General features: G+C 40.8%; 1 protein-coding gene across 6 annotated transcripts in view; it reads right to left on the reverse strand.

Moving 5' to 3' along the window:
• Positions 1-24,135, reverse strand: part of OLA1 (Obg like ATPase 1) — a 153,413-nt gene that overhangs the window by 99,963 nt on the left and 29,315 nt on the right. For 3 of the 6 annotated variants that reach the window (XM_008138543.3, XM_028140940.2, XM_028140939.2), the window contains exon 4: positions 20,429-20,556. The exons of 1 other annotated variant lie outside the window; for it this stretch is intronic. In XM_008138543.3, the coding sequence (XP_008136765.1) occupies positions 20,429-20,556 (128 nt within the window). Of the gene's footprint in view, positions 1-20,428; positions 20,557-24,135 lie in introns of those variants that run through there. 2 more of the 6 variants (XM_054723052.1, XM_054723053.1) reach the window with 2 other exon arrangements.

Below are 24,135 nucleotides of genomic sequence, written 5' to 3' on the forward strand. Positions count from 1 at the left end.
ATTAATAAAGACTAACAAAAACTGGTTAGCATTTTCAAAGAATTTTGAGCATAAGTTCTGAGAGTATGGTCCATGGACCCCTGATGGGTCTGCAAGGTCAAAACATTATTTTATAACTAGAGGCCCAGTGCACAAAATTTGTGCATGGGGGGGGGGGGGTGTCCCTCAGCCTGGCTTGCACCCTCTTGCAGTCCATGACTCCTCAGCGGACATCCCTCTCACGATCCGGGATCCCTCGCTCCTTACTGCCCGCCTGCTCGCTCCTTACCGCTCGGCTAGCTGCTCCTTAGCACTGCTGCGGAGGCAGGAGAGGCTCCCGCCACCACTGCTGCGCTAGCCATCCATGAGCCCGGCTTATGGCTGAGTAGCGCTCCCCCTGTGGGAATGCACTGACTACCAGGGGGCAGCTCCTGCATTGAGCATCTGCCCCCTGGTGGTCAGTGCGCATCACAGCAACTGGTCATTCTGCTGTAATGGTAGCTTAGGCTTTTATAATATAGATAATTTTATGATGTTATCGGCCTTTTGCATTGTGTTGACACTTGCAGTCATGATACAAATCAATGGTGGGGAAAACTGTTGGGATCTTAGCATGAATCAAAGTAGTGACAACAAACTATACTAGTCATCATTGAATTCTTCACACACAAAACAACAACAACAATCAAGTTTCACTTAAGAATGTCTATGCCTGGCCAGTGTGGCTCAGTGGTTGAGTGACAATCCATGAACCAAGAGGTCACCAGTTTGGTTCCCAGACAAGTAGGGGGCATGCAGGAGGCAGTCAATAGATGCTATTTCTTTCTCATCCATATTTCTATCTCTCTAACCCTTCTCCCTTTCTTTCTCTCAAAAAAAAAAAAATCAATAAAAATATATATTTTTTAAAAAGAATGTTCTTAATGAGACAGTAAAAAATATTAATTCTCAACCTTAGGGTACAGATCTTTTTATATGCTGGGCAAGGAGACAGAAGTAACACTTTATGATGGTTCTAAAGAAAAGCATTTGAATTGCAAGGTGAACTAGCCACTCTTTTTGTGGAACTCCATTTCTACTTGAAAGAATGACCAACATTCACAACCACAGTTATTTAATCTTCATTATCTGGCAGACATTTTATTGTAAACTAGAGGCCCAATGCATGAAATTCATGCATGGGTAGGGTTCCTAGGCCTGGCCAGCAATCAGGGCCGATCTGTGGAGCGACTGGTGGGGCGATTGGGGGTCCCCTCTGGCACCTGCCTTGGCTGGCCTGGCGCCGCCCGCTCACCAGCCCCATCCCCCGCTGCTGGTCGCCTCTCTCTTCAGGAGGCGATTGGGGGATGGCGTCGGCCCACTTGCCAGCTGGCCCCGACCCCTGCTTAACAGCCGCCCGCCCCCCACGGTGCCAGTTGGGGCAACCGGCAGGGCAATCGGGGGGTCCCCGCTGGCACCCACCTTGGCTAGCCTGGGGCCTGTGGGCTGGAGGCAGCTCCTGCTTTGAGCGTCTGCTCCTGGTCAGTGCGCATCATAGCGACTGGTCGTTCTACCCGTCTTTTAGCCGTTCAGTCGATTTGCATATTAGGCTTTTATTATATCCTATCTAATAAAAGGGTAATATGCAAATTAACCATCACTCCGAGACAAAATGGCAGTGCCCATGGCCACAAGATGGCAGCGCCCAGTCCTCTTAGCCCCGAGCCCCAGCGGAGTCCCCAAGTCTTCCCAGCAGTGGCAGTCCAGGGTGTCTAGCTGGGAGGCGCCCGCCCCACACACAGCAATTCCTGCCCAGTGGTGGCAGTCCAGGTGTCCGGCTGGTCGCCCCCAAGTGGCACGATCAGGGGCGAAGCGGGCCGCAGGGCTTGGGGCCGGGGTGTCAGGCCAGCAGCGACCCGCCTCCGAGCCGTGCGCGATCGGGGGCCGCAGAGCTTTTGGCCAGGGTGTCAGGCCGGCAACGACCCGCCCCCTGAGCCACACGGGATCGGGGGCGAAGCGGGCTGCGGAGCTTTTGGCCGGGGTGTCAGGCCGGCAGCACCCCACCCCCCGAGCCGCGCGTGATCGGGGGCGAAGCGGGCCGTGGGGCTTGGGGCTGGAAGCACAGTGCACCCCCAATGCGCGATCTTCAGGCCAGGGAAGGCAGACCCCGAACCCCTCCAGCGGTGGCAGCCTGGGGTCTCAACCATTGAGTCACACCAGCCAGGCAGATATGGAGGAATCTTAAATGTTTCTTTTTTTATAATATATATTTTATTGATTTTTTACAGAGAGGAAGGGAAACAGATAGAGAGCTAGAAACATCTATGAGAAAGAAACATCGATCAACTGCCTCCTGCAAACTCCCGACTGGGTATGTGCCCCCCAACCAAGGTACATGCCCTTGACCAGAATCGAACCTAGGACCCTTAAATCTGCAGGCCGATGCTCCATCCACCTAGCCAAACCAGTTAGGGCTGTCCAATATGTTAAAGAAAAAACCCTATCAAATAAAGAGGGAATATGCAAGGGAGGGCATTTGGAGGTGATCGGGCCTAAACAGTCAGTCAGACATCCCCCAAGGGGTCCCAGATTGGAGAGGGTGCAGGTTGGGCTGAGAGACACCCCCCACCCCCGTGCACGAATTTTGTGCACCAGGCCTCTATTAGAATGATAAAATTCAAGCTTATTGAAAACTTGAATTTTGGAAAACTTGTATCTGCCATCAGGAACTTGATAGCTTCACAATATTTAAAGATTTTTCTTATAAGATCTGTGGTGATAAAAGATGTGACTTTATAATATTGCATATTGAAATGTGTCAAGACTTAGAAAATCTGCATCACTCTGTGAGAATCAGTATTTTCCAAATGATTAAATTCATACAGGGGTAAGAAGAAACATTCAAAGTTCAAAAGAGACCAATAGATTTAACGGTAACAGTTCAAAATGTCCATTGCTATACTACTAGTAGTTGCAGATTCTACATTCCATTAACTTTTAAGAAACTTCTATTTGTCAAGTTTTTATGTAGAATCAAACAATATTCACAATTTTTGAAAAGGTTACTAAAATATTCTTCCTTTTTCCAACCATGTATCTGTGTGAAGCCAGATTTTCTTCATATAACCACAACTAAAACAGACAATTGCAAAATATTAAATGAACAAGCAACTATGATAATCCAGCTACCTTTTATTATACCAGTCATTAAAGAGATTTACAAAATATAAAACAATCCTATAATTCTTATTAAATATCTTTGTTTTAAAAAATATAACTATTTTCCAAAAAAAATTATATATTAACATATATGTAATGGGTTTATCATGCTATTTTAAATACATTAAAAATAATATTTTATAATCTTAGTTTTAATTTCTAATATGGTAAATATCAATTTATATTAGCCTACATAAAGATAAGTTGCATTCTTTAAAAAAAAATATTTCTCTAGGGGGGTATAAAGAGAGATGAGTAAGAAAGGCTACAGCAGTTAGAAAAAGGGATCAGAGTTCTTTGAACATTTGGCTACTTCCAGATCTAGAGCAGGATACAGAAATGCTAACCCAGGAATATCCTTCACATCATACCAGATAGCACAAAGCTAGCAAATATCACTAACTAGTGTAGTTCAGGAGCCAACTTAAGAGGCTTCCTCAGTCAAAGATGAAACAACTTGAACATCAGTAAGGAGGATAACTGCAATGAACTGAAACATAAAAAGTGTATAAATCTATGAATTTATCATGATTAAAAAAGTATTACTAATTACCTGTGGAGGATATTAATGAACCAACTCATCATGCCAACTTTATTCTAGGAAAACATCAATAGAATCCCATTTTTTTTGTATCCAACCCACATAACCAAGAGAGGGCAAAAAGCCTAAGTCAGCAAAGTATTTCAATGGAATCCTTGTTTGGTAAAAATAAACTCCTGTAATCTTTAAATAAAATTTTAAAAATTCTAGATAAAAACCTGACATAGTGATGCTAATTAAGAGAAAGCACCCATTTTCTAAAGTAAGTTATAGTTCCTTTACAATACATAAGTTCCTTTCAAAGAAACCTACACAACATCTATTTTTAACAACCAAAAAAATAACTTCTCTAACTAAATGTGATCTCTCTTTCCCTCTGAGCTGTATCCCTAGAAGTGCTAATAAACATCAAACTAATTACCATGAGTACTTTAGGTCAAAAAGAGACTATGAAGTAACTAGGTTCTAAGGTAAAGGCAACTAAATACTTAGTAGGTGTACCGGTTAATAATCCAGATTTTTTTCAATGGATGGAGTTACACATCTGTTGATATATATGCGATATGATATGTATGCTATTTTGTTGTATTGACAACAAACTTCAAAACTTCATATGTCAAATTTTCTGGAGGTGTTAACATCATAGATATTTTTATGCTTAAAAATGTCGAATTTCGTGCCAAAAAAGAGCATTTGCGGAAGTTATAAATCATTACTTTATTTTGAAGAAAAGTGCTGCTGAATACTTCAGAAAGCTTATGGTGAACATGCTCCATCTCAAGATACTTGTGAACGCTGGTTTAAACGCTTTAAAGGTGATGATTTCGATGTGAAAGACAAAGAACGTCCAGGTCAACCAAGAAAGTTTGAAGACCAACAATTACAATCATTATTGGATGAAGATGTGTGTCAAACTCAAAAACAACTTGCAGAAAGATTAAACGTTGCTCAGCAAACCATTTCCGATCGTTTATAAGCAATGGGATTTCAAAGGAAGGAAAATGGGTGCCACATCAATTGAACAAAAGACAAATGGAAAACCCAGAAGTCATCAGTAAAATGTTACTTCAATGGCACGAAAAGAAGTCTTTTTTGACTGGCGATGAAAAGTGGATTTATTCTGAGAATCCCAAACACACAGAATCATGGGTTGATCCAGGTCAACCATCAACATCAACTGCAAGGCCAAATCGCTTCGGAAAGAAGACAATGCTCTGCGTTTGGTGGGATCAGGAAGGTGTGGTGTATTATGAGCTTCTAAAACCAGGTGAAACCATTAATACTGATCGCTACTGACAACAAATAATCAATCTGATACATACTTTTATCATGAAATGACCAGAATGTGCCAGAAGACATGGCAAAGTAATTTTGCTTCATGATAACGCACTATCACACACTTCAAAACCAGTTAAAGACACGTAAAAGATCTTGCCTGTGAAGTATTAACGCACCCGCCGTATACACCAGACCTTGCTCCTTCAGATTACCACTTGTTCCGATCGCTGGCACATGCACTTTCTGAGCAGCACTTCAAAATGTACAAAGAAGTGGGAAATTGGGTCTCTGAATGGTTTGCCTCAAAACAAGAAAAGTTCTATTGGGATGGTATCCACAAATTACCTGAAAGATGGGGGAAATGTATAGCTAGCGATGGACATTACTTTGAATAAAGCACTTTTGATGTTTCTCTTGAAATTATCACATTTTCTTTGATTACAAAATCCGCATTATTAACTGGTACACCTGGTAAAACATGAGACCATGGCCCTGGGCGGGGTGCCTCAATTAGTTGGAGCATCATCCCGTACACGAAAAGGTTGTGGGTCCAATTCCCAGTCAGGTCACATACCCAGGTTGTGGGTTGATCCCTGGTCAGGGCACGAACAGAAGGCAACCAATCAATGTTTCCCTCTCACATTGATGTTTCTCTTCTTCTCTGTCTGTCTGTCTGTCTCTCCCTTCCTCTCTATAAAATCAATAAAATATATCCTCAGGTGAGAATTAAAAACAAAATAAAACATAGGACTATGAATTTTATAACCAATTAACTAAAAATACACCCAACATATTGGATAGTGGTTTTAAAAGGAAGGACTATAGCTCAAAGTACCCAGATTCAACTCCAAGTTCTGTCATTTACTAACTTGAGCGAGATACTTAGCCTCTCCAATTGTTTTTCTAGTATGAAAAACAGGATTAGTAATATATATTTCATGTAAATATTGTGAAAGATTAAATGAGGTAACAGATTCTTTAGTATACTGCCTGTAATATATTAATCCTCAATAAATAAAACTTCTGGTAATAGTACTTGTTATTAATATTATGTAAAGGGAAAGAAAAGGAAAAATATTGGCAGAACAGTTCCTTTCACCAACTGTCAGTGGATAGCACCACCAGTCCAGTAAAGGTTGGCTATTATTCTGCCTTTAGCTGGTATGGGAAAGTTATCAAAACAAATATGGAAATATAATACATAAAAGTGTATATACTTTCACAGACACCAGGTGTAAGTATACTATATGAAATAACATTAACTCTGTTTCCTTTTTTATTTTTTTATTTATTTTTTTTTTAAAATATATTTTATTGATTTTTTACAGAGAGGAAGGGAGAGGAATAGAGAGCTAGAAACATCGATGAGAGAGAATCATCGACCAGCTGCCTCCTGCACACCCCCTACCAGGGATGTGCCTGCAGCCAATGTACATGCCCTTGACCGGAATCGAACCTGGGACCTTTCAGTCCGCAGACCGACGCTCTATCCATTGAGCCAAACCGGTTTCGGCATCTGTTTCCTTTTTTAGATTCCCTAGTAAAATGTTATCTAAGTCATTTAGTGGAAATAATAGTGGTGTTTATAATATAATAATCCTTTGATGCATATACTCACTACAAACCTTCTATTTATAAGTAAAATAGGCCAGTCTCCTAAGCCTCTCAAATCAAGTGAAGCAAACTTTTAAATTCTCATCCATTAATCACAAAGTTAGCAAAGAGAGGCTGACAAAAAAGCAGAAAGAAATTATCACAGAGAAGGATTAAAATTATAGCCTGGTCATAATTTACATCAAACTTAACTCGGAGATCAACTGCAAAATCCTGCCAAGTACAGCAGACCACGTACAAACCATCATCCTAATGAATTCCAGGGCATTCAGACTTCTCTATTCTCTCCCAACAACTGCCTAGCTATACAGGCTTTAGATATAAGTCTCACTCTTTGGGCATCTCCAGCTGTTTCCCTATGCAAGTCACCCAGCTCTTCCCTTACTCCCCATAGGGTAAATAGTTATGAGGTAGTCTTATTTGACTGATTTATACACACTTTAAGTTGTTCCCAATATATACTGTACAATTTACATTTATAGTTGCTTAAACAGGATATGGTAATTCTACTAAAATCAAATTCAAGAATTCCTTTTGAAAATCAACATGGCAATGTCTAGCAAAAGTTAAATATACGGTAAAATAAGTATCCTTTGACTCAATTTCTTTTTTAATAAATACTTTAAGAAATAATACAATAAAGGCAAAAGGATATATAATAAAGTCATTCACTGGAGAATCATCTATCATAACAAAATAACTAAAAACATATTCCAATATTCCCAGAAAGCTATAAATTAATGTAAAACCCATAGTTTCAGTTCTTCTATCCATCTGACAACCTGGCATGAGAGAGAAAAAGACCAACTGGCCTTAAGAGAAGGTGGATACTGTTGTCCCTTTCATCTCAGAGGTTCAAGGGAAGAGAAACAAAACCATCTTCCCCAGAGCCACCTCCTTGCCTATGTAAAATGCAAAATATCTAAAGGTCTGGTGGCACAATGGGTTTGTTTAGATACTATGGTAAGAGCTGAGTGAGTCAGTCAAGTCCAGGCCAGCCAGGCAGGGCTCCTTCTTCCCTCCCACAGAGGGAGCAAGACAGATTTGGAGTGGAGAAGGTGGACCAGGAAGAGGATATCACAGATTAGACAAGCAAATTCCATACTCAGAGCCAGTCTGGGAGTTCTGAATGGACACCTTGACTCCACCAATGCAGAGGAGTGGAAACTTAAGGTTCTAAAGGACCAGTGCTGCTACACAGCCTGTAGTCCTTAGAAGAAGCCCCACTTTTTCTTCAAATGCCTGAGCTGGCAAGTTACACTACCAAACCACAGGCTCAAAATTATAAGTCACTGAAGTACGAAAACTGTGTCCAAGATACAATGGACGGTTTAAGGGTGTCAGTGTAAAATTTGCAAAAGGACAAGTTTGAGGAAATTGAAGGCTCATGTAATAAAACGCAAGTGCTCATCTGATTTCATTCATGCAAGTTAAATGTAACAATGAATGCATTGGTTTTTCAAAACCAAATCAGTCTCAATACTTACATTTTTAACTTAACATAATGACAGTGTTTTGACAACTAAGAAAAATACAGTTCAAAAATTCGATGCTTATAGATCAAGAGACTCTCCAGGACCTTAGAAGTTGCCCTCACATCCCTGAGTAATTTCAACTCATTAGTGAGAGAAGAGTTTTAAAAAGAATCCATATAGTTGCTATTTTGAGCAAAGAGGACAGGACACAAGATCTCTAAAACATGTCAGAAAAGACATTCAAGAAAAAATGAGAATGCCTTTGGGCCAAAACCGGTTTGGCTCAGTGGATAGAACGTCGGCCTGCGGACTGAAAGGTCCCAGGTTCGATTCTGGTCAAGGGCCATGTACCTTGGTTGCAGGCACATCCCCAGTAGGGGGTGTGCAAGAGGCAGCTGATCGATGTTTCTCTATCATCAATGTTTCTAACCCTCTATCCTCTCTCTTCCTCTCTGTAAAAAATCAATAAAATATATTTTAAAAAAAATGAGAATGCCTCATGTACCTAAAGTAGATATAAGACCACTATGAATATGAGGATATATTCAAGCAATTTAACTGGAAATAGCTAGTAGATTAAATAGCTTCATACAATATTACAATGCAAAGTAGAAGGAAGAGTTTCCTACTGCTACAATATTTTCCACAGTAAACAGAGTTGGTTATTAGAATGCATTGTATACGTAGATGAGAACCACTGCATAATTACTTAGTCCATTGAATTTGTACCAAAGAAAACATATGCTTTTTGGTCAGATTGTTTACTGCAATCCAATACTAGATTAAATTAATAAATACTGCTGAAAAAGAAAATTACAAGACCCAACGAAAAAAACTCCATTATTTTAGGATACAATCAAAGACAGCTTTATATTGGCAATTTGTGTCTATGCAAAAATATGTGACTCATTTTAAACTTTTAAATGACTGTGCTTATCAGAGGGAGGGGGGGTGGGCTCTTGAAAACAGTAATTTATGTTTGTGGTAATTAAAGGTGATTTACAAAACATATAAACACCCAACTTAACCTAAGAGGGGGTGGCAATTAAATGAAGGCATTTTTACCTTCTCATTTAGCAGTTCAATAAAGTTGTAGTGCCTGGAGGGCTCCAATTCCATATAAACTAGAAAGGCAACTTAAAACCTATTTCTTCCATCAGTGCTACCTTCATCTCTTTTTAGCAAATATAGGCAACAAAAAACTAAAGGAGCTCACTTTGTTTTCAAAAAAACAAAGAATCTTACATTAAAGCTCTAAGGCTAAGCAATTTATATATTTAAATTCAAACAGATACAGAGGGACAGTAATATAAAACAGAATGAAAATGCATCTGTCATTAATAACAAAGGAGAAGGAAGAAGGACTTTTATTTTTCCTGGCCAAAAATTCTAACCATCTGCACAGAAATCATCTACATAGATTATCTTAGCTCTATATGGGTAAGAACTTGTCTGCCCAGTTTAAGAAGGGTGAAGGCTGAGATATAAGTAAAATCAATGAATAACTTAAAATCATATTGGGGGGCTCAGGAGAAGACAAGTATTTTCTAAGAATTATAAAACTGGATAGACCTTCCAAAACAAAAAGAAATGACATCAAAATCGAACAGTACCATTAGCAGTTATCCCAAAAACTGAAATGCTCTACTTAATAAAGTAGACTCCTTTTTCTAAGGAAAATAAACATTGAAGAGTAAATTCAAATAGCAACTAACCTCTTCCATATAATCAGTAGAAGAAAAAAAGCATATATCCTTTCTGGTTTTTTAAAAAAGAAACGCAATTACTTCTGGAGACTGGGAACAAGGGACAAATATGAAATTTTACTTGAACACCTGAATTATTTCCAATTTGTTCATAATAAGCTTATATCATTAAGAAATTTTTATATATAATGAATATTTTTTAAGTAACAACATCTGGCCATTTATAATTAAAAGGTAGAGTGAAATCTGATAAAAACAAAACAAAACTGTGTACTCATAAGGTATGAAGGGAAGGGGTGCAAACACATAATTAAGTTATAATTTTATACGCACTATGGAATGATACTCATTTTTTCTAAAGCACAAGTTTTTGTACCCGAATTGCATGTAATTCGACCTATTATAAGGGAACAGTTTTTGATATCAAGTAGATGGCTACTGATTATATTCAAACAACGAAGTGCTGGAATGACTAGCAATCGTTTCCCTTTGCTTTGACAAATCAGCAAAGGAATTTTGTTTAGGTGACTTTGCATTGTGCATATTAAAACAATTAGTATCCTATATAATAAAAGGGCAATATGCAAATTGACCCTAACGGCAGAACGACTAGAATGACCACTTGACCAGTCACTATGAGGTGCACTGACCACCTCTTAGTCCCTTTCCCTGGCCATCAGGCTCCGATCACCCAATAGCGAATGGAGAACCAGGGGTGGGTGACGGCGGGGGGGTGGGGCTGGCTGCGGGCAGCTGGGGAAGATGGCCCTGATCACAGGCCAGGCCTAGGGAACGTACTTGCACACAAATTTCGTGCGCCGGGCCTCTAGTAAAGACAATAAAATTGCTAAGAATATATTTAGAAGACAGTGCTTCTTTCCCTATCAACATTCTTACTATTGGGGGTGGGGGTGGGGGTGGGGGGAGAGGATCTAGATGAAAATAATCAAATGCATTTGAAATACTGAATTCTCAATGACAGTCCCTCAATCTTTTCATCTTTTAAAGTCCAGCTTAGGTTAGGTGGCCAAAATAAGGTTCCCTCAGTCAGGCTCCCAGAGTGAAAAAAGAGAAAACTGGATAATATCCCCTCATCAAAAAGACACAGAATGGGGAAGAGATAATTGCACACAAAAATATTAGTTATTAGGATAAAGAGGTATAAGGGCAGTCCTGCCTCCCTGCAGCCTCCCATCCTCCCCTCAACAGGAACACGCTCACTCAGCCATCTGAGAAATCCAAGGATCACTTTGTGGCAGGAACAGACCATACAAACAAGCTGTGAGAGCAATCAAGGAAGTAACTTCTTTAACAACAAAACCCACTAATTTACTTATGTGAGCGTAAACTCCTTCACTAAATCATCCCAGCAGAACATTATGATTTATCCAGCTTAAAAATCAAACATCTTATAGAGATAGAAATAGATCCCTGACAACTCTTGAATCATAAGATTCTAAGCAAATACCATCTCCTCATTGTTTTAATACAAAACTCTTGGAAATTTTATTTGAATCATTTGTAAACATTTTATATTAGTATTTAGAATGGAAATTTTGTTTTAAAAATCAGAACATATATTCACTTAAAAAAAGAGCCAAGAGTCTAAAATAAAATGAAAAGTCACCTGTCTCTCTCTCCACCATAATTCTATTCTCCAAAAATCTATCCATGATTTGACGTTTCTTCAAATTTCTTTCTATGAGTATAATGTAGAGCTGAGCTGTCTGATACTATAGCTACTAGCCATGTGTGGCTGTTAAGTACTTGAAATGTGGCTCGTCCAAATGGAGATCTACTCTAAGTGTAAATTACATATGAGATTTCAAAGACATGTTACCAAAATATATCAATAATTTTTATATTGACTAAATGTTGCCATAGTATTTTTGCTATATTAAGTATGTTATTAAAATTCATTTCACCCCTCCCTTTTTTCACTTTTTTAAAATTCATTTCACCCCTTCTTTTCACTTTTTAAAAAATATCTCTGGCTATCAGAAATATTTAAATTACACATATAGCTCACATTTATGGCTCACATTAAATTTCTGTTGGTCAGCACTGGTACAAAAGCTAACAATGTAGGTTTTGGAGTTAGATTTACCTGAATGATACTACTCCTGACTATACCATTTACCAGTTGTATAATCTTGGACAAATTTCCTAACCTCTCTCAAACCACTTCTGACATCTTCTGAAAATTAAGTAAAATTCCTCACATAAAGCAATTAGCACACCTAGCACATAATAAGTGCTCAATAAATATTTGATGGCAACAAAAGAACAAAAACTATAACCTAATTCTTTAAAATCATTATACAGCACCTGTCTCTTCAGAAATTTCTCCTGATACGCCTCATAGGCCACTATTGTACACAGCAGGTATTCTCTGAAAAACAATGTACACCAAGAATTTTAATTCCTCCCCCCCCCCCTTCCTCCTGCTCCCGCCTCTCTCTCTCTCTCTCTCACACACACACACACACACACGAATCTTAAACATGCTACATATTCCGATTTAAAAATATACAAAAGCAGTGTAGTGGGAAGACTGGAAAGAGAAAGAACTTTATTTTATTTTTTTAAATAAATCTTTATTGTTCAGATTATTAAAATTGTTTCTCCTTTTTTCCCCCCATACCTCCCCACCACCCGGTTCCCACCCCACCCCCCTGCCCTTACCTCCCAGCCGTGCTCCTTATCCATATGTGTATAATTTTTGTCCAGTCTCTTCCTGTACCCCCCACACAGACACCCCTTTCCCCCTGAGAATTATCAATCCACTCCCATTCTATGCCTCTGATTCTATTATGTTCACCAGTTTATTCTGTTCCTCAGATTTTTAATTCACTTGATTTTTAGGATCACTTGTTGATAGATATGTATTTGTTGTTCATAATTTTTTATCTTTACTTTTTTCTTCTTTTTCCTCTTTTTAAAGAATACCTTTCAGCATTTCATATAATACTGGTTTGGTGGTAATGAATTCCTTTAGCTTTTTCTTATCTGTGAAGCTCTTTATCTGCCCTTCAATTCTGAATGATAACTTTGCTGGGTAGAGTAGTCTTGGTTGTAGGTTCTTGCTCTTCATCACTTTGAATATTTCTTGCCAGGCAAAGCTGCATCTTGGATACACATCTTACCAAAAAGGCAGATGTGTTAACAGCACTGACTCTTACCTTTGCCCAGGTGTAGTGGGACTTTGATATGTAAATCCAGGAATGCCCAGGCCTACTCAAGAATGCAAATAATCTCCTTTTGTCTTGACCTTTTGGTGAAACTTCCTGGTATTTGGGATATAAAATAAACTCGCTAGATTGGCTCTGGGTCATTGTCTCTCCAGCAGAAGAGAGCAGTGGTCCGACCTGGCTCCCAACTTTTTCTTTCTATTTTGTGTCTTGTCTCTTTCTTTTATTTCTCAATCCCCAGCTGCCCCTACTCAGGAACTGGACCTGCTCTCTAGCCGCGCTGGACGCAGAAAGAGAGAAATACCTACACTAACCCTATGCCCTCTGTTTTTATTAAGTATTATAAGAGGAGTAAAAGATTGCTTCCAAATTACTGCCTTTTATGCAAGCTAACAGAAAACACTATACACTGGGCTGTGCCTCAGGCCTCTCCTACGAAAATGCAATAAATTTCAATTCAGAGCTAAAAAAGGGTTATCTCATCTGATAGATATCAAATATATATGAAATGAGACAACCCATATTTTATTCTCTTTGCCTTGGCTGCCACGATGCTCAGTAGAAAGGTTTATTCTCAATTTTAAAAATTTTATTTGGTATGGGTTATGTGTTACTGTGTACTTAGGCTCCTGACCATCCATTCACTCCACTCCTTTTAATCTCTCTTCATTATGCACCTTTATCATTTTCCTGTTATTTTAATGTAATTTATTGTAAGAGAGTTCAAATTCCTTTTAGAAGTCAACACAGCAAAATAATAAATGCAACTGAAGTTCACACAAATGTTTAAAATAAATCCATAGGCAGAAAATTTAACTTTAAAAAGCTAACTAGAATACAACTCAGGAAAAAACAGGGCCATATATCCCATACTCCCACCATTACCACCACCATCCCACCTACATTAACACACATGTGTATACACACACCAACTTAGCTGAAAATAATCAAATTTTATTTAAAATTCTGTTTTCTACAACTATACATAATTATAATTATCCTATATAATTAAAGCCTAATATGCAAATCGACCGAACGGCGGAATGACAGGTGGAATGACCGATCACTATGATGTGAACTGACCACCAGGGGGAAGACACTCAACGCAGGAGCTGCCCCCAGCCCACAGGCCCCAGGCCAGCCAAGGCAGGTGCCAGCGGGGGCCCCCTGATCACCCTGCTGGTAGCCCCACAGATCAGCCCTGATTGCTGGCCAGGCCTAGGGACCCTACCCGTGCATGAATTTTGTGCACTGGGCCTCTAGTCTACACTAGTAAAAGAGAAACATGCAAACTAACTGTCACTTTGATACACCCACCAGCCAATCAGGAGTGAGTATGCAAATTACCCTGACAAAGATGACGGCGGCCCCGTCCCCCAGCCGCTCCAGGCCTCTGGGCAGCATGCCTGCAGGCACAGAGTGGCCAGGCAGGGCTGGACGCCTGCTATGAGTGGGAGGGCGGGAGGCGGAGGGAGCTACAGGAGCGGGGCTCTGCCCAGAGCGAAGACTGAAGGCTGCGGCCAGAGCGAAGGCCTGGGTGCCGGGTACCGGAGGAAAACTGGTGCCGGCAGCCAAGGGAAGGAAGGCCTATTGCACAAATCTCTTCGTGCAACAGGCCTCTAGTATACTTTATAATGAACAGTTCTGTAAACCTGAACCTCCTATACAGTTCTAAATTGGTAAAAAAAAACTGACCCATAGCTCAGAAAGCAGACTCTTATTTACAGCCTACATGGTCATATCTCTAAGTACCTGTTGAGAAAGTTGAACAAGTTTTATCTATAAACTAGAGGCCGGGTGCACCAGTGAGGTCCCTTGGCATAGCCTGAGGGGACTGGGCAGAAACCGGCAGTCCAATGCAGTCTGCTGCTCCTGCCTGCCGCTCCTGCTCATCTCGGCCCAGCTGCGCCTGCCGCCACTGCCGCTCGGTAAGCTCACTGCTGCTCCACTGTGGTCTCTGGGCTGCAGCGGCCAGCCGTGAGCCCTGTGCCTGGTGCTCGTCAGTCAGCTGGGCGGCGCTCCCGCTGTGGGAGAGCACTGACCACCAGGGGGCAGCTCCTACATTGAGCATATGCCCCCTGGTGATCAGTGGGTGTCATAGTGACCGGCTGACGGGTCGTTCAGTCGCATAGGCTTTCATATATATAGATAGCGTGACAATAGGTACAGCAAAACTGACAAAGGTTCTGTCCTTCAGATAGCACACAAATGCCTTCACTTCCTGTTAAAATACCACCTCAAAACTTCTAATGCCAGCTTTAAAAGTATTCAGTGAAATCAATAACCCCATCATATTCAAAGCTTTAAAAATCTAACAATAGGAAATTATATTGCTTCTAAAAAATCAGTAAAAACAAGTCACATTGGCCCATTAAACTCCAGAGGAAAAAATTTAATCATTTTTCTGAATAAAAGATCTATTACCAGAAGTTACTGCACGTATAAATTTAAAAAGAATTTGCTTTCTATAATACGGTTGTTATTTCCCTATTCTGTATTAAATCTTTGGCAGTCTTATTTGAGGAGAATAAGAGATGTTTATAAGAGATGTGAGAAAAGCCTATCATGTTTATAAGAGATACTAGAGGCCGGGTGCACAAAATTCGTGCACAGGGGGTGTGTCCCTCAGCCCAGCCTGCACCCTCTCCAATCTGGGACCCCTCGAGGGATGTCGGACTGCCCGTTTAGACCCGATCCTGGTGGGATCAGGCCTAAACGGGCAGTCGGACATCCCTCTCACAATTCAGGACCACTGGCTCCCAACTGCTCACCTGCCTGCCTTCCTAATTGCCCCTAACCGCTTCTGCCTGCCAGCCTGATCACCCCCTAACTATTCCCCTGCCAGCCTGATTGATGCCTAACTGCTCCCCTGCCAACCTGATTGCCCCTAACTGCCCTCCCCTGCAGGCCTGATCGCCCCCAACTGCCTTCCCTTGCAGGCCTGGTCCCTCCCAACTGCCCTTCCCTGCTGGCCATCTTGTGGTGGCCATCTTGTGGTGGCCATCTTGTGTCCACATGGGAGCAGGATCTTTGACCACATGGGGGCAGCCATCTTGTGTGTTGGAGTGATGGTCAATTTGCATATTACTCTTTTATTAGATAGGATAGAGGCCTGGTGCACAGGTGGGGGCCAGCTGGTTTGCCCTGAAGGGTGTCCCAGATCAGGGCGGAAGGTACCTTGGGGCATGGTGTGGCCTGGGCGAGGGGCCTGTGGTGGTTTGCAGGCCGGCCACGCCTCCCGGCGACCCAAGTGGAGGCCCTGGTATCTGGGATTTATTTATCTTCTATAATTGAAACTTTGCAGCCTTGGGCAGAGACCAGGGCTGCGGGAAGCTTTGCTTCCTCCATCGCCGGGGAAACCCAAACTTCCTGCTCTCTCTGTGGCCGCAGCCATTTTTGTTGGGATTTATTTATCTTCTATAATTGAAACTTTGTAGCCTTGAGTGGAGGCCTGGGCCGGCCAGGGTGTGCAGGAAGCTTGGCTTCCTCCATTGCCGGGGAAACCCAAACCTCCTGCTTGCTCTGTGGCTGCAGCCATCTTGGTTGGGTTAATTTGCATACTCGCTCCTGATTGGCTGGTGTGTGTAGCAGAGGTATGGTCAATTTGCATATTACTCTTTTATTAGATAGGATAAGAAAAGCCTATCCCTTCTTTACAATGACTCTCAAATTTGTTTTTCCCTTCGACTGCCACAAACATTTTTACAAAATCCAGCTCTCGTTATTTCCTCCACAAAATGCTACAAGAACCTCCTGGCTGTTCTCTTTGCCCCAAACTTCTTCTCACTCAAATCCATTCAGAGTGTTGATATATAGTTGCTAGAACATCAACTCTGTTAACTAAGCAGCATAATCCTGCATATCAGCCATAAAATGAATAAAATCCAAATTTCTAATTTCACAAAATACAAATTATCAATACCAGTATACACAATAGGGATGATTCTCATCATCATTATGTTGAAATGAAGAGTGCACAAAAGAATACAGAACGTATGATTACGTTTGTATGAAGTTCAACAATAAGCAAAACTAATCAATGATAATATAAACCAGAATAGTGATTACCCTGAGTGGGGTCTGATTGAGAAGTGTGACAGAAATGTTCTCTATCTTGATCTACATGGTGATTACAGAAATGTACACATGCGTACAAATGCATCCAGCTGTATGCTTCAGATTTGTGAGTTTTATGCACTTCACTATTTATATCTCAATAAAAAAATAAAGAAAAATAAATTTAAACAGTTGTGAATATTTACCTGATTATGTGGAGGATAAAAACTTTCTAAGAATAAAAGTATATAAGATAGATATCTAAGGAAAAGACTGATAAAAATATTTTCAACAAGTAAGTACTATCACTTATGAGAGCAAAACAGAGGAATCAAAATGTGGGAAGGAAAAAGATTTCACAATGGGTACTCCAATATTGTATCAATTTTCTTTTGTAACCATGTAAATGTTTTATCTTTTCCAATGTATAACCTATCTAAAATTATTCAAAAAATAAAAATTGAAGACATTAATATTGTGATGGCCATATGTTCAGTTAGGAATTCTGTTACCTGGAAAGGAGAGAATGGATATTGGACAACTGTATACTCTGTCTGAACACTCAGGAATTGTACCAGGGGAGTACTTGTCTTGCTTAGTTGATATTTCTGGGAATGTGCTTTGGTTGTTTTTACAACTTGTCTTTTCCCAATTTGCCACAGACCAACCACAGACTCTTTTTTCCCATATTGGTGATATTTATTTATATTGCAATCACAGATTCTTATTTTCTTTTTTTTAAATGTATCTTTATTGTTGAAAGTATTACAGATGTCCCCTTTTGTCCCCCATTGACCCTCTCTACCCTGTACCCATTCCCACTCAGGCCTTCACCATACTATTATATATCTGTGTCCATGGGCTATGCATATCTATATATATAAAAGCCTAAGTGACTGAACGACCAAACAACTGGTCGACCGGTCACTATGATGCACACTGGCCACCAGGGGGCAAACGCTCAATACAGGAGCTGCCCCTGGTGGTCAGTGCGTTCCCACAGCCAACTTCCCATGGCCAGCCAACTTCTCGGGGTCCCTCCCTCTGGTCAGCCGCCCCGATGACCCCAATCGGAGCCGCTGGTCAACCTCCCATGGCCCCTCCCCCTCACCCCTCCCCTTGGCCGGCCAACCTCCTATGGCTCCTCCCCCCCCTCCAGCCGGCCAACCTCCCGCGGTCCCTCCCTCCAGCCAGGGAACCTCCCATGTTCCCTCCCCGCCGCCAGCCAACCTTCCGCGGCCCTGATCACCAGCCAGGCTAAGGGACCCCACCCATGCACAAATTTGCGCACTGTGCCTCTAGTATGCATAACTTCTTTGGTTAATCTCTCTCCACCCATACCTTCCCTCTGAGATTCACTAGTCTGTTCCATGCTTCTCTGTCTCTGGATCTATTTTGTTCCTGTTTTAGCAATATTTTTTCCTTTCTTAACAATACCTTTAGCCTGACTGAAATACAATGAAGTATGTATAATCCTAAACAAATTCATTTCCCCCTGAGAGTTAGGAAAACAAGTCAGATAAATATTATACAAAAGACAATAAAACCAAAGATTTGGTTACATTTATTAATGGTTTCAGGCCATTATCAGGATATTACCATCATCCTAAATTGCTCCAGATCTTGAAAATTTAAGTCAAATATCCATCTCTAACCACATACCCCCTTTATACACATATCTTTTCTTGAAGCTCATCAGGAAATCATATCAATGAGCCTTCCACCTTTCAGTCCTCTCCTATTTTCACTACCCTGTGTTAAGTTCAATTCTACCTGTCAGTTTAATCATGCTCACACCCAAACCTTCAGTTCCCTTGCCCCCATATTCCTGTCACACCTGCCCTATCAATCCTACTTCCTTATAGACATCTCCTATATGGATGTCCTAGGTATACAAATTCAAAAAAACTGTCCAAACTGAACTTATCAACTCTCTCCCAAGTCTTGCTGCTTCTTCTATATTTAATATCTCAGTAAATAACATCAAAAATAATTCCATTGCCGAAACCGGTTTGGCTCAGTGGATAGAGCGTTGGCCTGCGGACTCTGGGGTCCCAGGTTCGATTCCGGTCAAGGGCATGTGCCTTGGTTGCGGGCACGTCCCCGGTGGGGGGTGTGCAAGAGGCAGCTGATCGATGTTTCTCTCTCATCGATGTTTCTGACTCTCTATCCCTCTCTCTTCCTCTCTGTAAAAAATCAATAAAATGAAACATAATAAAGGTTTATATATTTAAAAAAAATAATAATAATAATTCCACTGGCCCAGCCCAGAAACCCAGGAGTCACACTTGATTCCACCCTCTCTTTGAAACTCTCATATGATTCACCAGAACCAATGAAAAAAAACAATCTGTCAGAAAATCAGAGGCTCTCGCCAATGTACATTACTCTATATAACAAAATTTCCACCATCTCAACCCCACCCATAACCTTATTCTTTGCCTGTACCACAACCCTTCCAGAAGATGTCTCCATTCCTTCATCCAAGGTGAAGCTACCCAGATCAGTGCTTCTCAAACTACTAGTGGCGGGCTTTTGTAAAATACAATAAAAATGAATTACTAGCCAAGTGAATTTTTTTTCGAAAAACTAGCACTATTTTATTAAATCCAAATGACAAAAAAATTAGTCAAATGACATATCTATTTCTAGATGTTCATTTTCAACTGCTATAGGTATATAGTCAAGGACCAGTAACAAACAAAACCACTAAGCCAGACCACAGCTGGCCCCTACCTCTAATTTGTTTCCTTTGTTTGCATTAATTTTCTCATTATAATACTATTACCTAACGTGCAGCCTTAACTTGAGCCTTAACCTAAACCTTTCTATTCTGTCAGAGATTTACTTAATATATGCATTTAGCTCACTTTAGTGATCAAAAGAACACAAGGCAACACATAGTTCTACCTGTTTTGTCTCTACTCTATATCCCTCTCTCCTTAATCTTTTCATCTCTAATTAATAACCTGGCACCCCTCTCTCCTCTGAAATAATGGAATCCCCTTCTCTATCAATTCCGCCTTCTCGGCACATAGAAAAGCAAGAATGCATAAAAGTTCGACAAGTTAAGAAAATTTCAAAATGCCTCTAAATTAACAAAATTACTTCCACATAAAAACTTCTCAATGAATCTAATCCAAAACAGGGGACAATATTAAATTAGAATAAATATCAACACATCATATACTTGCTATGGAATAAGCACTCTCATATGGAGATTATACTAAATAACATTAGAGTCACAATTAACAGATGAATCCACAATTCATCCTGTGAAGTAAAGCAAATCTTCTATTAAACAGTCATTTCTAATTTTATTTGAGCAATAATGGAAAGAAAACATTGATCATAATGAAATCAATCAAGGATATAAGCAATTGTACTTACGTGTTAGATGAAAGATTCCATCACAGGCACTAATATGAGATAAAAAGGCATTTCCCAGGCCTTGTCCATTGTGAGCTCCTTTTACAAGACCAGCAATATCCACTACATTTAGAAAGGCAGGAATTTTACTGAGAAAAAAAAAGAAAGATGGTTTTATTGTAAAACAGTATTAAGAACCTACTTATTATTGCGCTGGCAGGTATGGCTCAGTTGGTTAGGCATCATCCCATGCACCAAATGGTTGCTGGTTCAATCCCCGGTCAGGTATATGCCTGGGTTGCAGGCTCCAGCCCCAGAAGGGGGTGTACAGGCAGCAGCCAATTGATGTTCTGCTCTCACATCAATGTTTCTCTTTCTCTCTCCCTCTCCTTCCTCTCTCTCTCTAAAAAAGAAAAAAAAATCAACAAAATTATATATTTTTTAAAAGAAACCTATTAATTAACCAAATAGATTTCCCAAACATTTTACATGAATTAAGTATTTCTTTTCTTTTTTAATTTCTTGTTTATTGATTTGAGAGAGAGGGTAAGGAAGAGAAAGAGAGAGAGAAATATCAATCTGCTGTTCCACTACCTATACATTCATTGGTTGCTTCTTGTATATGCCCTGACTAGGGAGTGAACCCACAAGCTTGGTGTATTGGGATGACATTCTACCCTATTAAGCTACCTGGCCAGGGCCTAATTCTTTCCTTTCTAAAATAATGTTTAGAAGACTCTTAATAATGATTTAGTAAATAAATAACAAAACAAAAAAGATATAATCTTTTAGTACATTAGGACTTTCTTACCTAGGAAAGTGTTATAAAGCTGAGTAGCTGTTTTTATTGTGTCTCTAAAGATTAAAACATATTATCCTATTCTAATTGGCACATACACCTGCACATGCACATGCGCGCACGCACACACACACACACAGACACACACGCAGTAGAGAACATTTAAAGAGTACAGTGATTCAATGCAAGGTAATCAATCATCATAGAATAAGCCAATGTACCTTGTGTCAGGCATTGGACTAAATGCTTTACATGCATTATCATTTCAATGTTCAAAACAATTTTATCAGGTAGGTGTTATTTATTAAGCCTACTTTACAGATGAGGAAATTAGAGGAGTTAAGAAACCAGTTGTGGGGATTCAAACACAGGATTTAATCACCATATAGATTATATAGCCCAAAACTGCACGTAATGATGTGATCCAGTTATCATCATAGTAATAATCCAGTTGTTAACAACAGCAACCGAATTAAACATATATACAAAATAACCTTTGCTTTGCTCAAAGTAAAGGCACAGTTAACACAAATTAGAAACCAAGTTAGAAAAATCAATCAGCCATGTAGAAATGGAAATTAAGGTATATGAGTAAATAGTTTTTAACATCATATGACAAAGGTGTGTGCTAGAGGTGTATATATGTATGTATGTATGTATGTATGTCTTCTCTGTCAATTTTTAAAGGAGTATTCATTTTTTAGAATGTCAGTTTCACCATATGATAAAATACAACATGAAAGTTCCACAAAATACTTCCCTATTATCTGCATGGAAAATGAATCCTTTAAAAGTAATTGTTCCATAAAAAATTTTTATACAGATAGTAATTACTTGGCAATTGTTATCAGCAAATCCATAGGAAATACACACAAAATATGGTTAGTTTTTGTTTTGTTGGATATTGTGGTTGCCTCCCAGAATCCTTTGCCCCTTCTCTTGGTAACTAGATTGATGTTCATTTCGCTAGCCATACTTCCCCAAGGTATCCCAGAGCTTTGGAGAAGGTGGCTCTACCCCTACCTCTAAAAGGGTGGCATATACTTTAGGCCTATACCAGGCAGTTTAATCTCCTCCCCTAGGCATGATTAATGATTCTAAGACCTTCACCTCACCCCATTTGCCTAGAAAGACTTAAGGAGGTTTGCCAAAGGGGCTTAGCAGTGTTCTGGCTCATGAGTCTTCTGAAAGAGCTTCTAGAAGCAAAGCCCTCCTCGTTCACTCTGAATGAACATGGATGAGAAAGTATCCAATTCCAAGATTTGAGAAACAGCCTGTGACCACAAGGAGAAAGCAATCTTATGATCAAGCTGATAAAGTAAAATGGAAAGAGAAAAGACACCAATTCAACACAATTGAGTTGCTGAAACCAACACTAAACATCATGCTACCTATTATAAGACAACTAGGGGCCCAGTGCACGAATTCGTGCACCTTGAAAGGAACTGTGGGCCACGAGGCTGCAGTGAACACAGGGCCGGGTCTCGGCCCATCCTCCATGCCCCTACCCAGCCCCTCCTGCTGTGGCCCCCAGTCCCGTATGCCAGCAGCCCTGCTCCTGCCGCTGCCACTCCCACACACTGACAGCACCAGCCCTGCTTGCACCCGCTGACTGCGCAAAGCAATTGGGGCTGGCGCCAGCAGTGGGTGCGAGTGGGGCCAGTGCCGTCAGCAGGTGCGAGCAGCGGCTGCTGCCCCGATCACTCCTTAAGAGCAGGGGGAGGCCGAAACAGGTTTGGCTCAGTGGATAGAGCATCAGCCTGCAGACTGAAGGGTCCCGGTCAAGGACACGTACCTTGGTTGCAGGCACATTCCCAATGGGGGATGTGCAGGAGGCAGCTGATCGATGTTTCTCTCTCATTGATGTTTCTAACTCTCTATCCCTCTCCCTTCCTCTCTGTAAAAAATCAATAAAATATATTTATTTAAAAAAAAAAGAGCAGGGGGAGGTGGAGAAGCCCTCAGGGGTGATCAAGGCCGGCAGCCACCACTCACACCTGCTGATGGTTCCGAGCAATCAAGACTGACACCAGAAACCAGCAGCGGGTGCAAGCGGCAGCACTGGCTGGGGGTGCAAGCGGGGCCGGTGTTGGCAGTGGATACGAGTGGAGGCTCCGGCACCAGCAGCGGGTGCGAGCGGGGCTGGCGTCGGCATCAGGTGTGAGCACCAAGCAGGATCGCAGCACGCAAGAGCAAAGAATTTTCAGTAACCACCAGAGGCTCACCAGATGACAGCGACCGGCGCCCCACCTTGGTCTGGCGCCCCCACTCACCAGCTCCACCATACCGCTGCGGCCAACCCCTGCCATGTTCCACGCGTGCCCCTTGTGGTCAGCACACGTTATAGCAACCGGTTGTTTGGTTCTTCGGTTGTTCCGCCGTTTGGTCTATTTGTATATTAGCCTTTTATTATATAGGATATGTTGAAGTCAATATGTGAAGTACAACCAAACTCATCCTAAGTGATATTTCTAACAATTAAAACCACCCATATGATAAATATAAAGTTCAGTAGCATAGATATGAGTGAAAAAGCACTGAATTTGAAATGAGAAGCCTTGGGCTCTATTCCTGGTTGACATTAACTACGTGTAGCCTTGAGCAAATCATTTCACCTTTCTGGGCTTCCTTTTATAAGGAAACTAAACAGGTCAATCTATAGCTCTAAGATTCTATTTTATAATGAAAATTAGTTTCTTAATTCTGATTCTAGAATTAAGGTTTAAACTAGTAACACAACATCTAAAAAAAAAAAACAAAAAAAAAAAAACTGGCCCTAGCTGGTTTGGCTCAGTGGATAGAGTGTCAGCCTGCGGATTGAAAGGTCCCAGATTTGATTCCGGTCAAGGGCACATGCCTGGGTTGTGGGCTCAATCCCCAGTAGGGGATGCGCAGGAGGCAGCCAATCAATGATTCTCTCTCATCATTG

This window comes from Eptesicus fuscus, chromosome 11 (genome assembly GCF_027574615.1).
Source record: "Eptesicus fuscus isolate TK198812 chromosome 11, DD_ASM_mEF_20220401, whole genome shotgun sequence".
Taxonomy (NCBI): domain Eukaryota; kingdom Metazoa; phylum Chordata; class Mammalia; order Chiroptera; family Vespertilionidae; genus Eptesicus; species Eptesicus fuscus.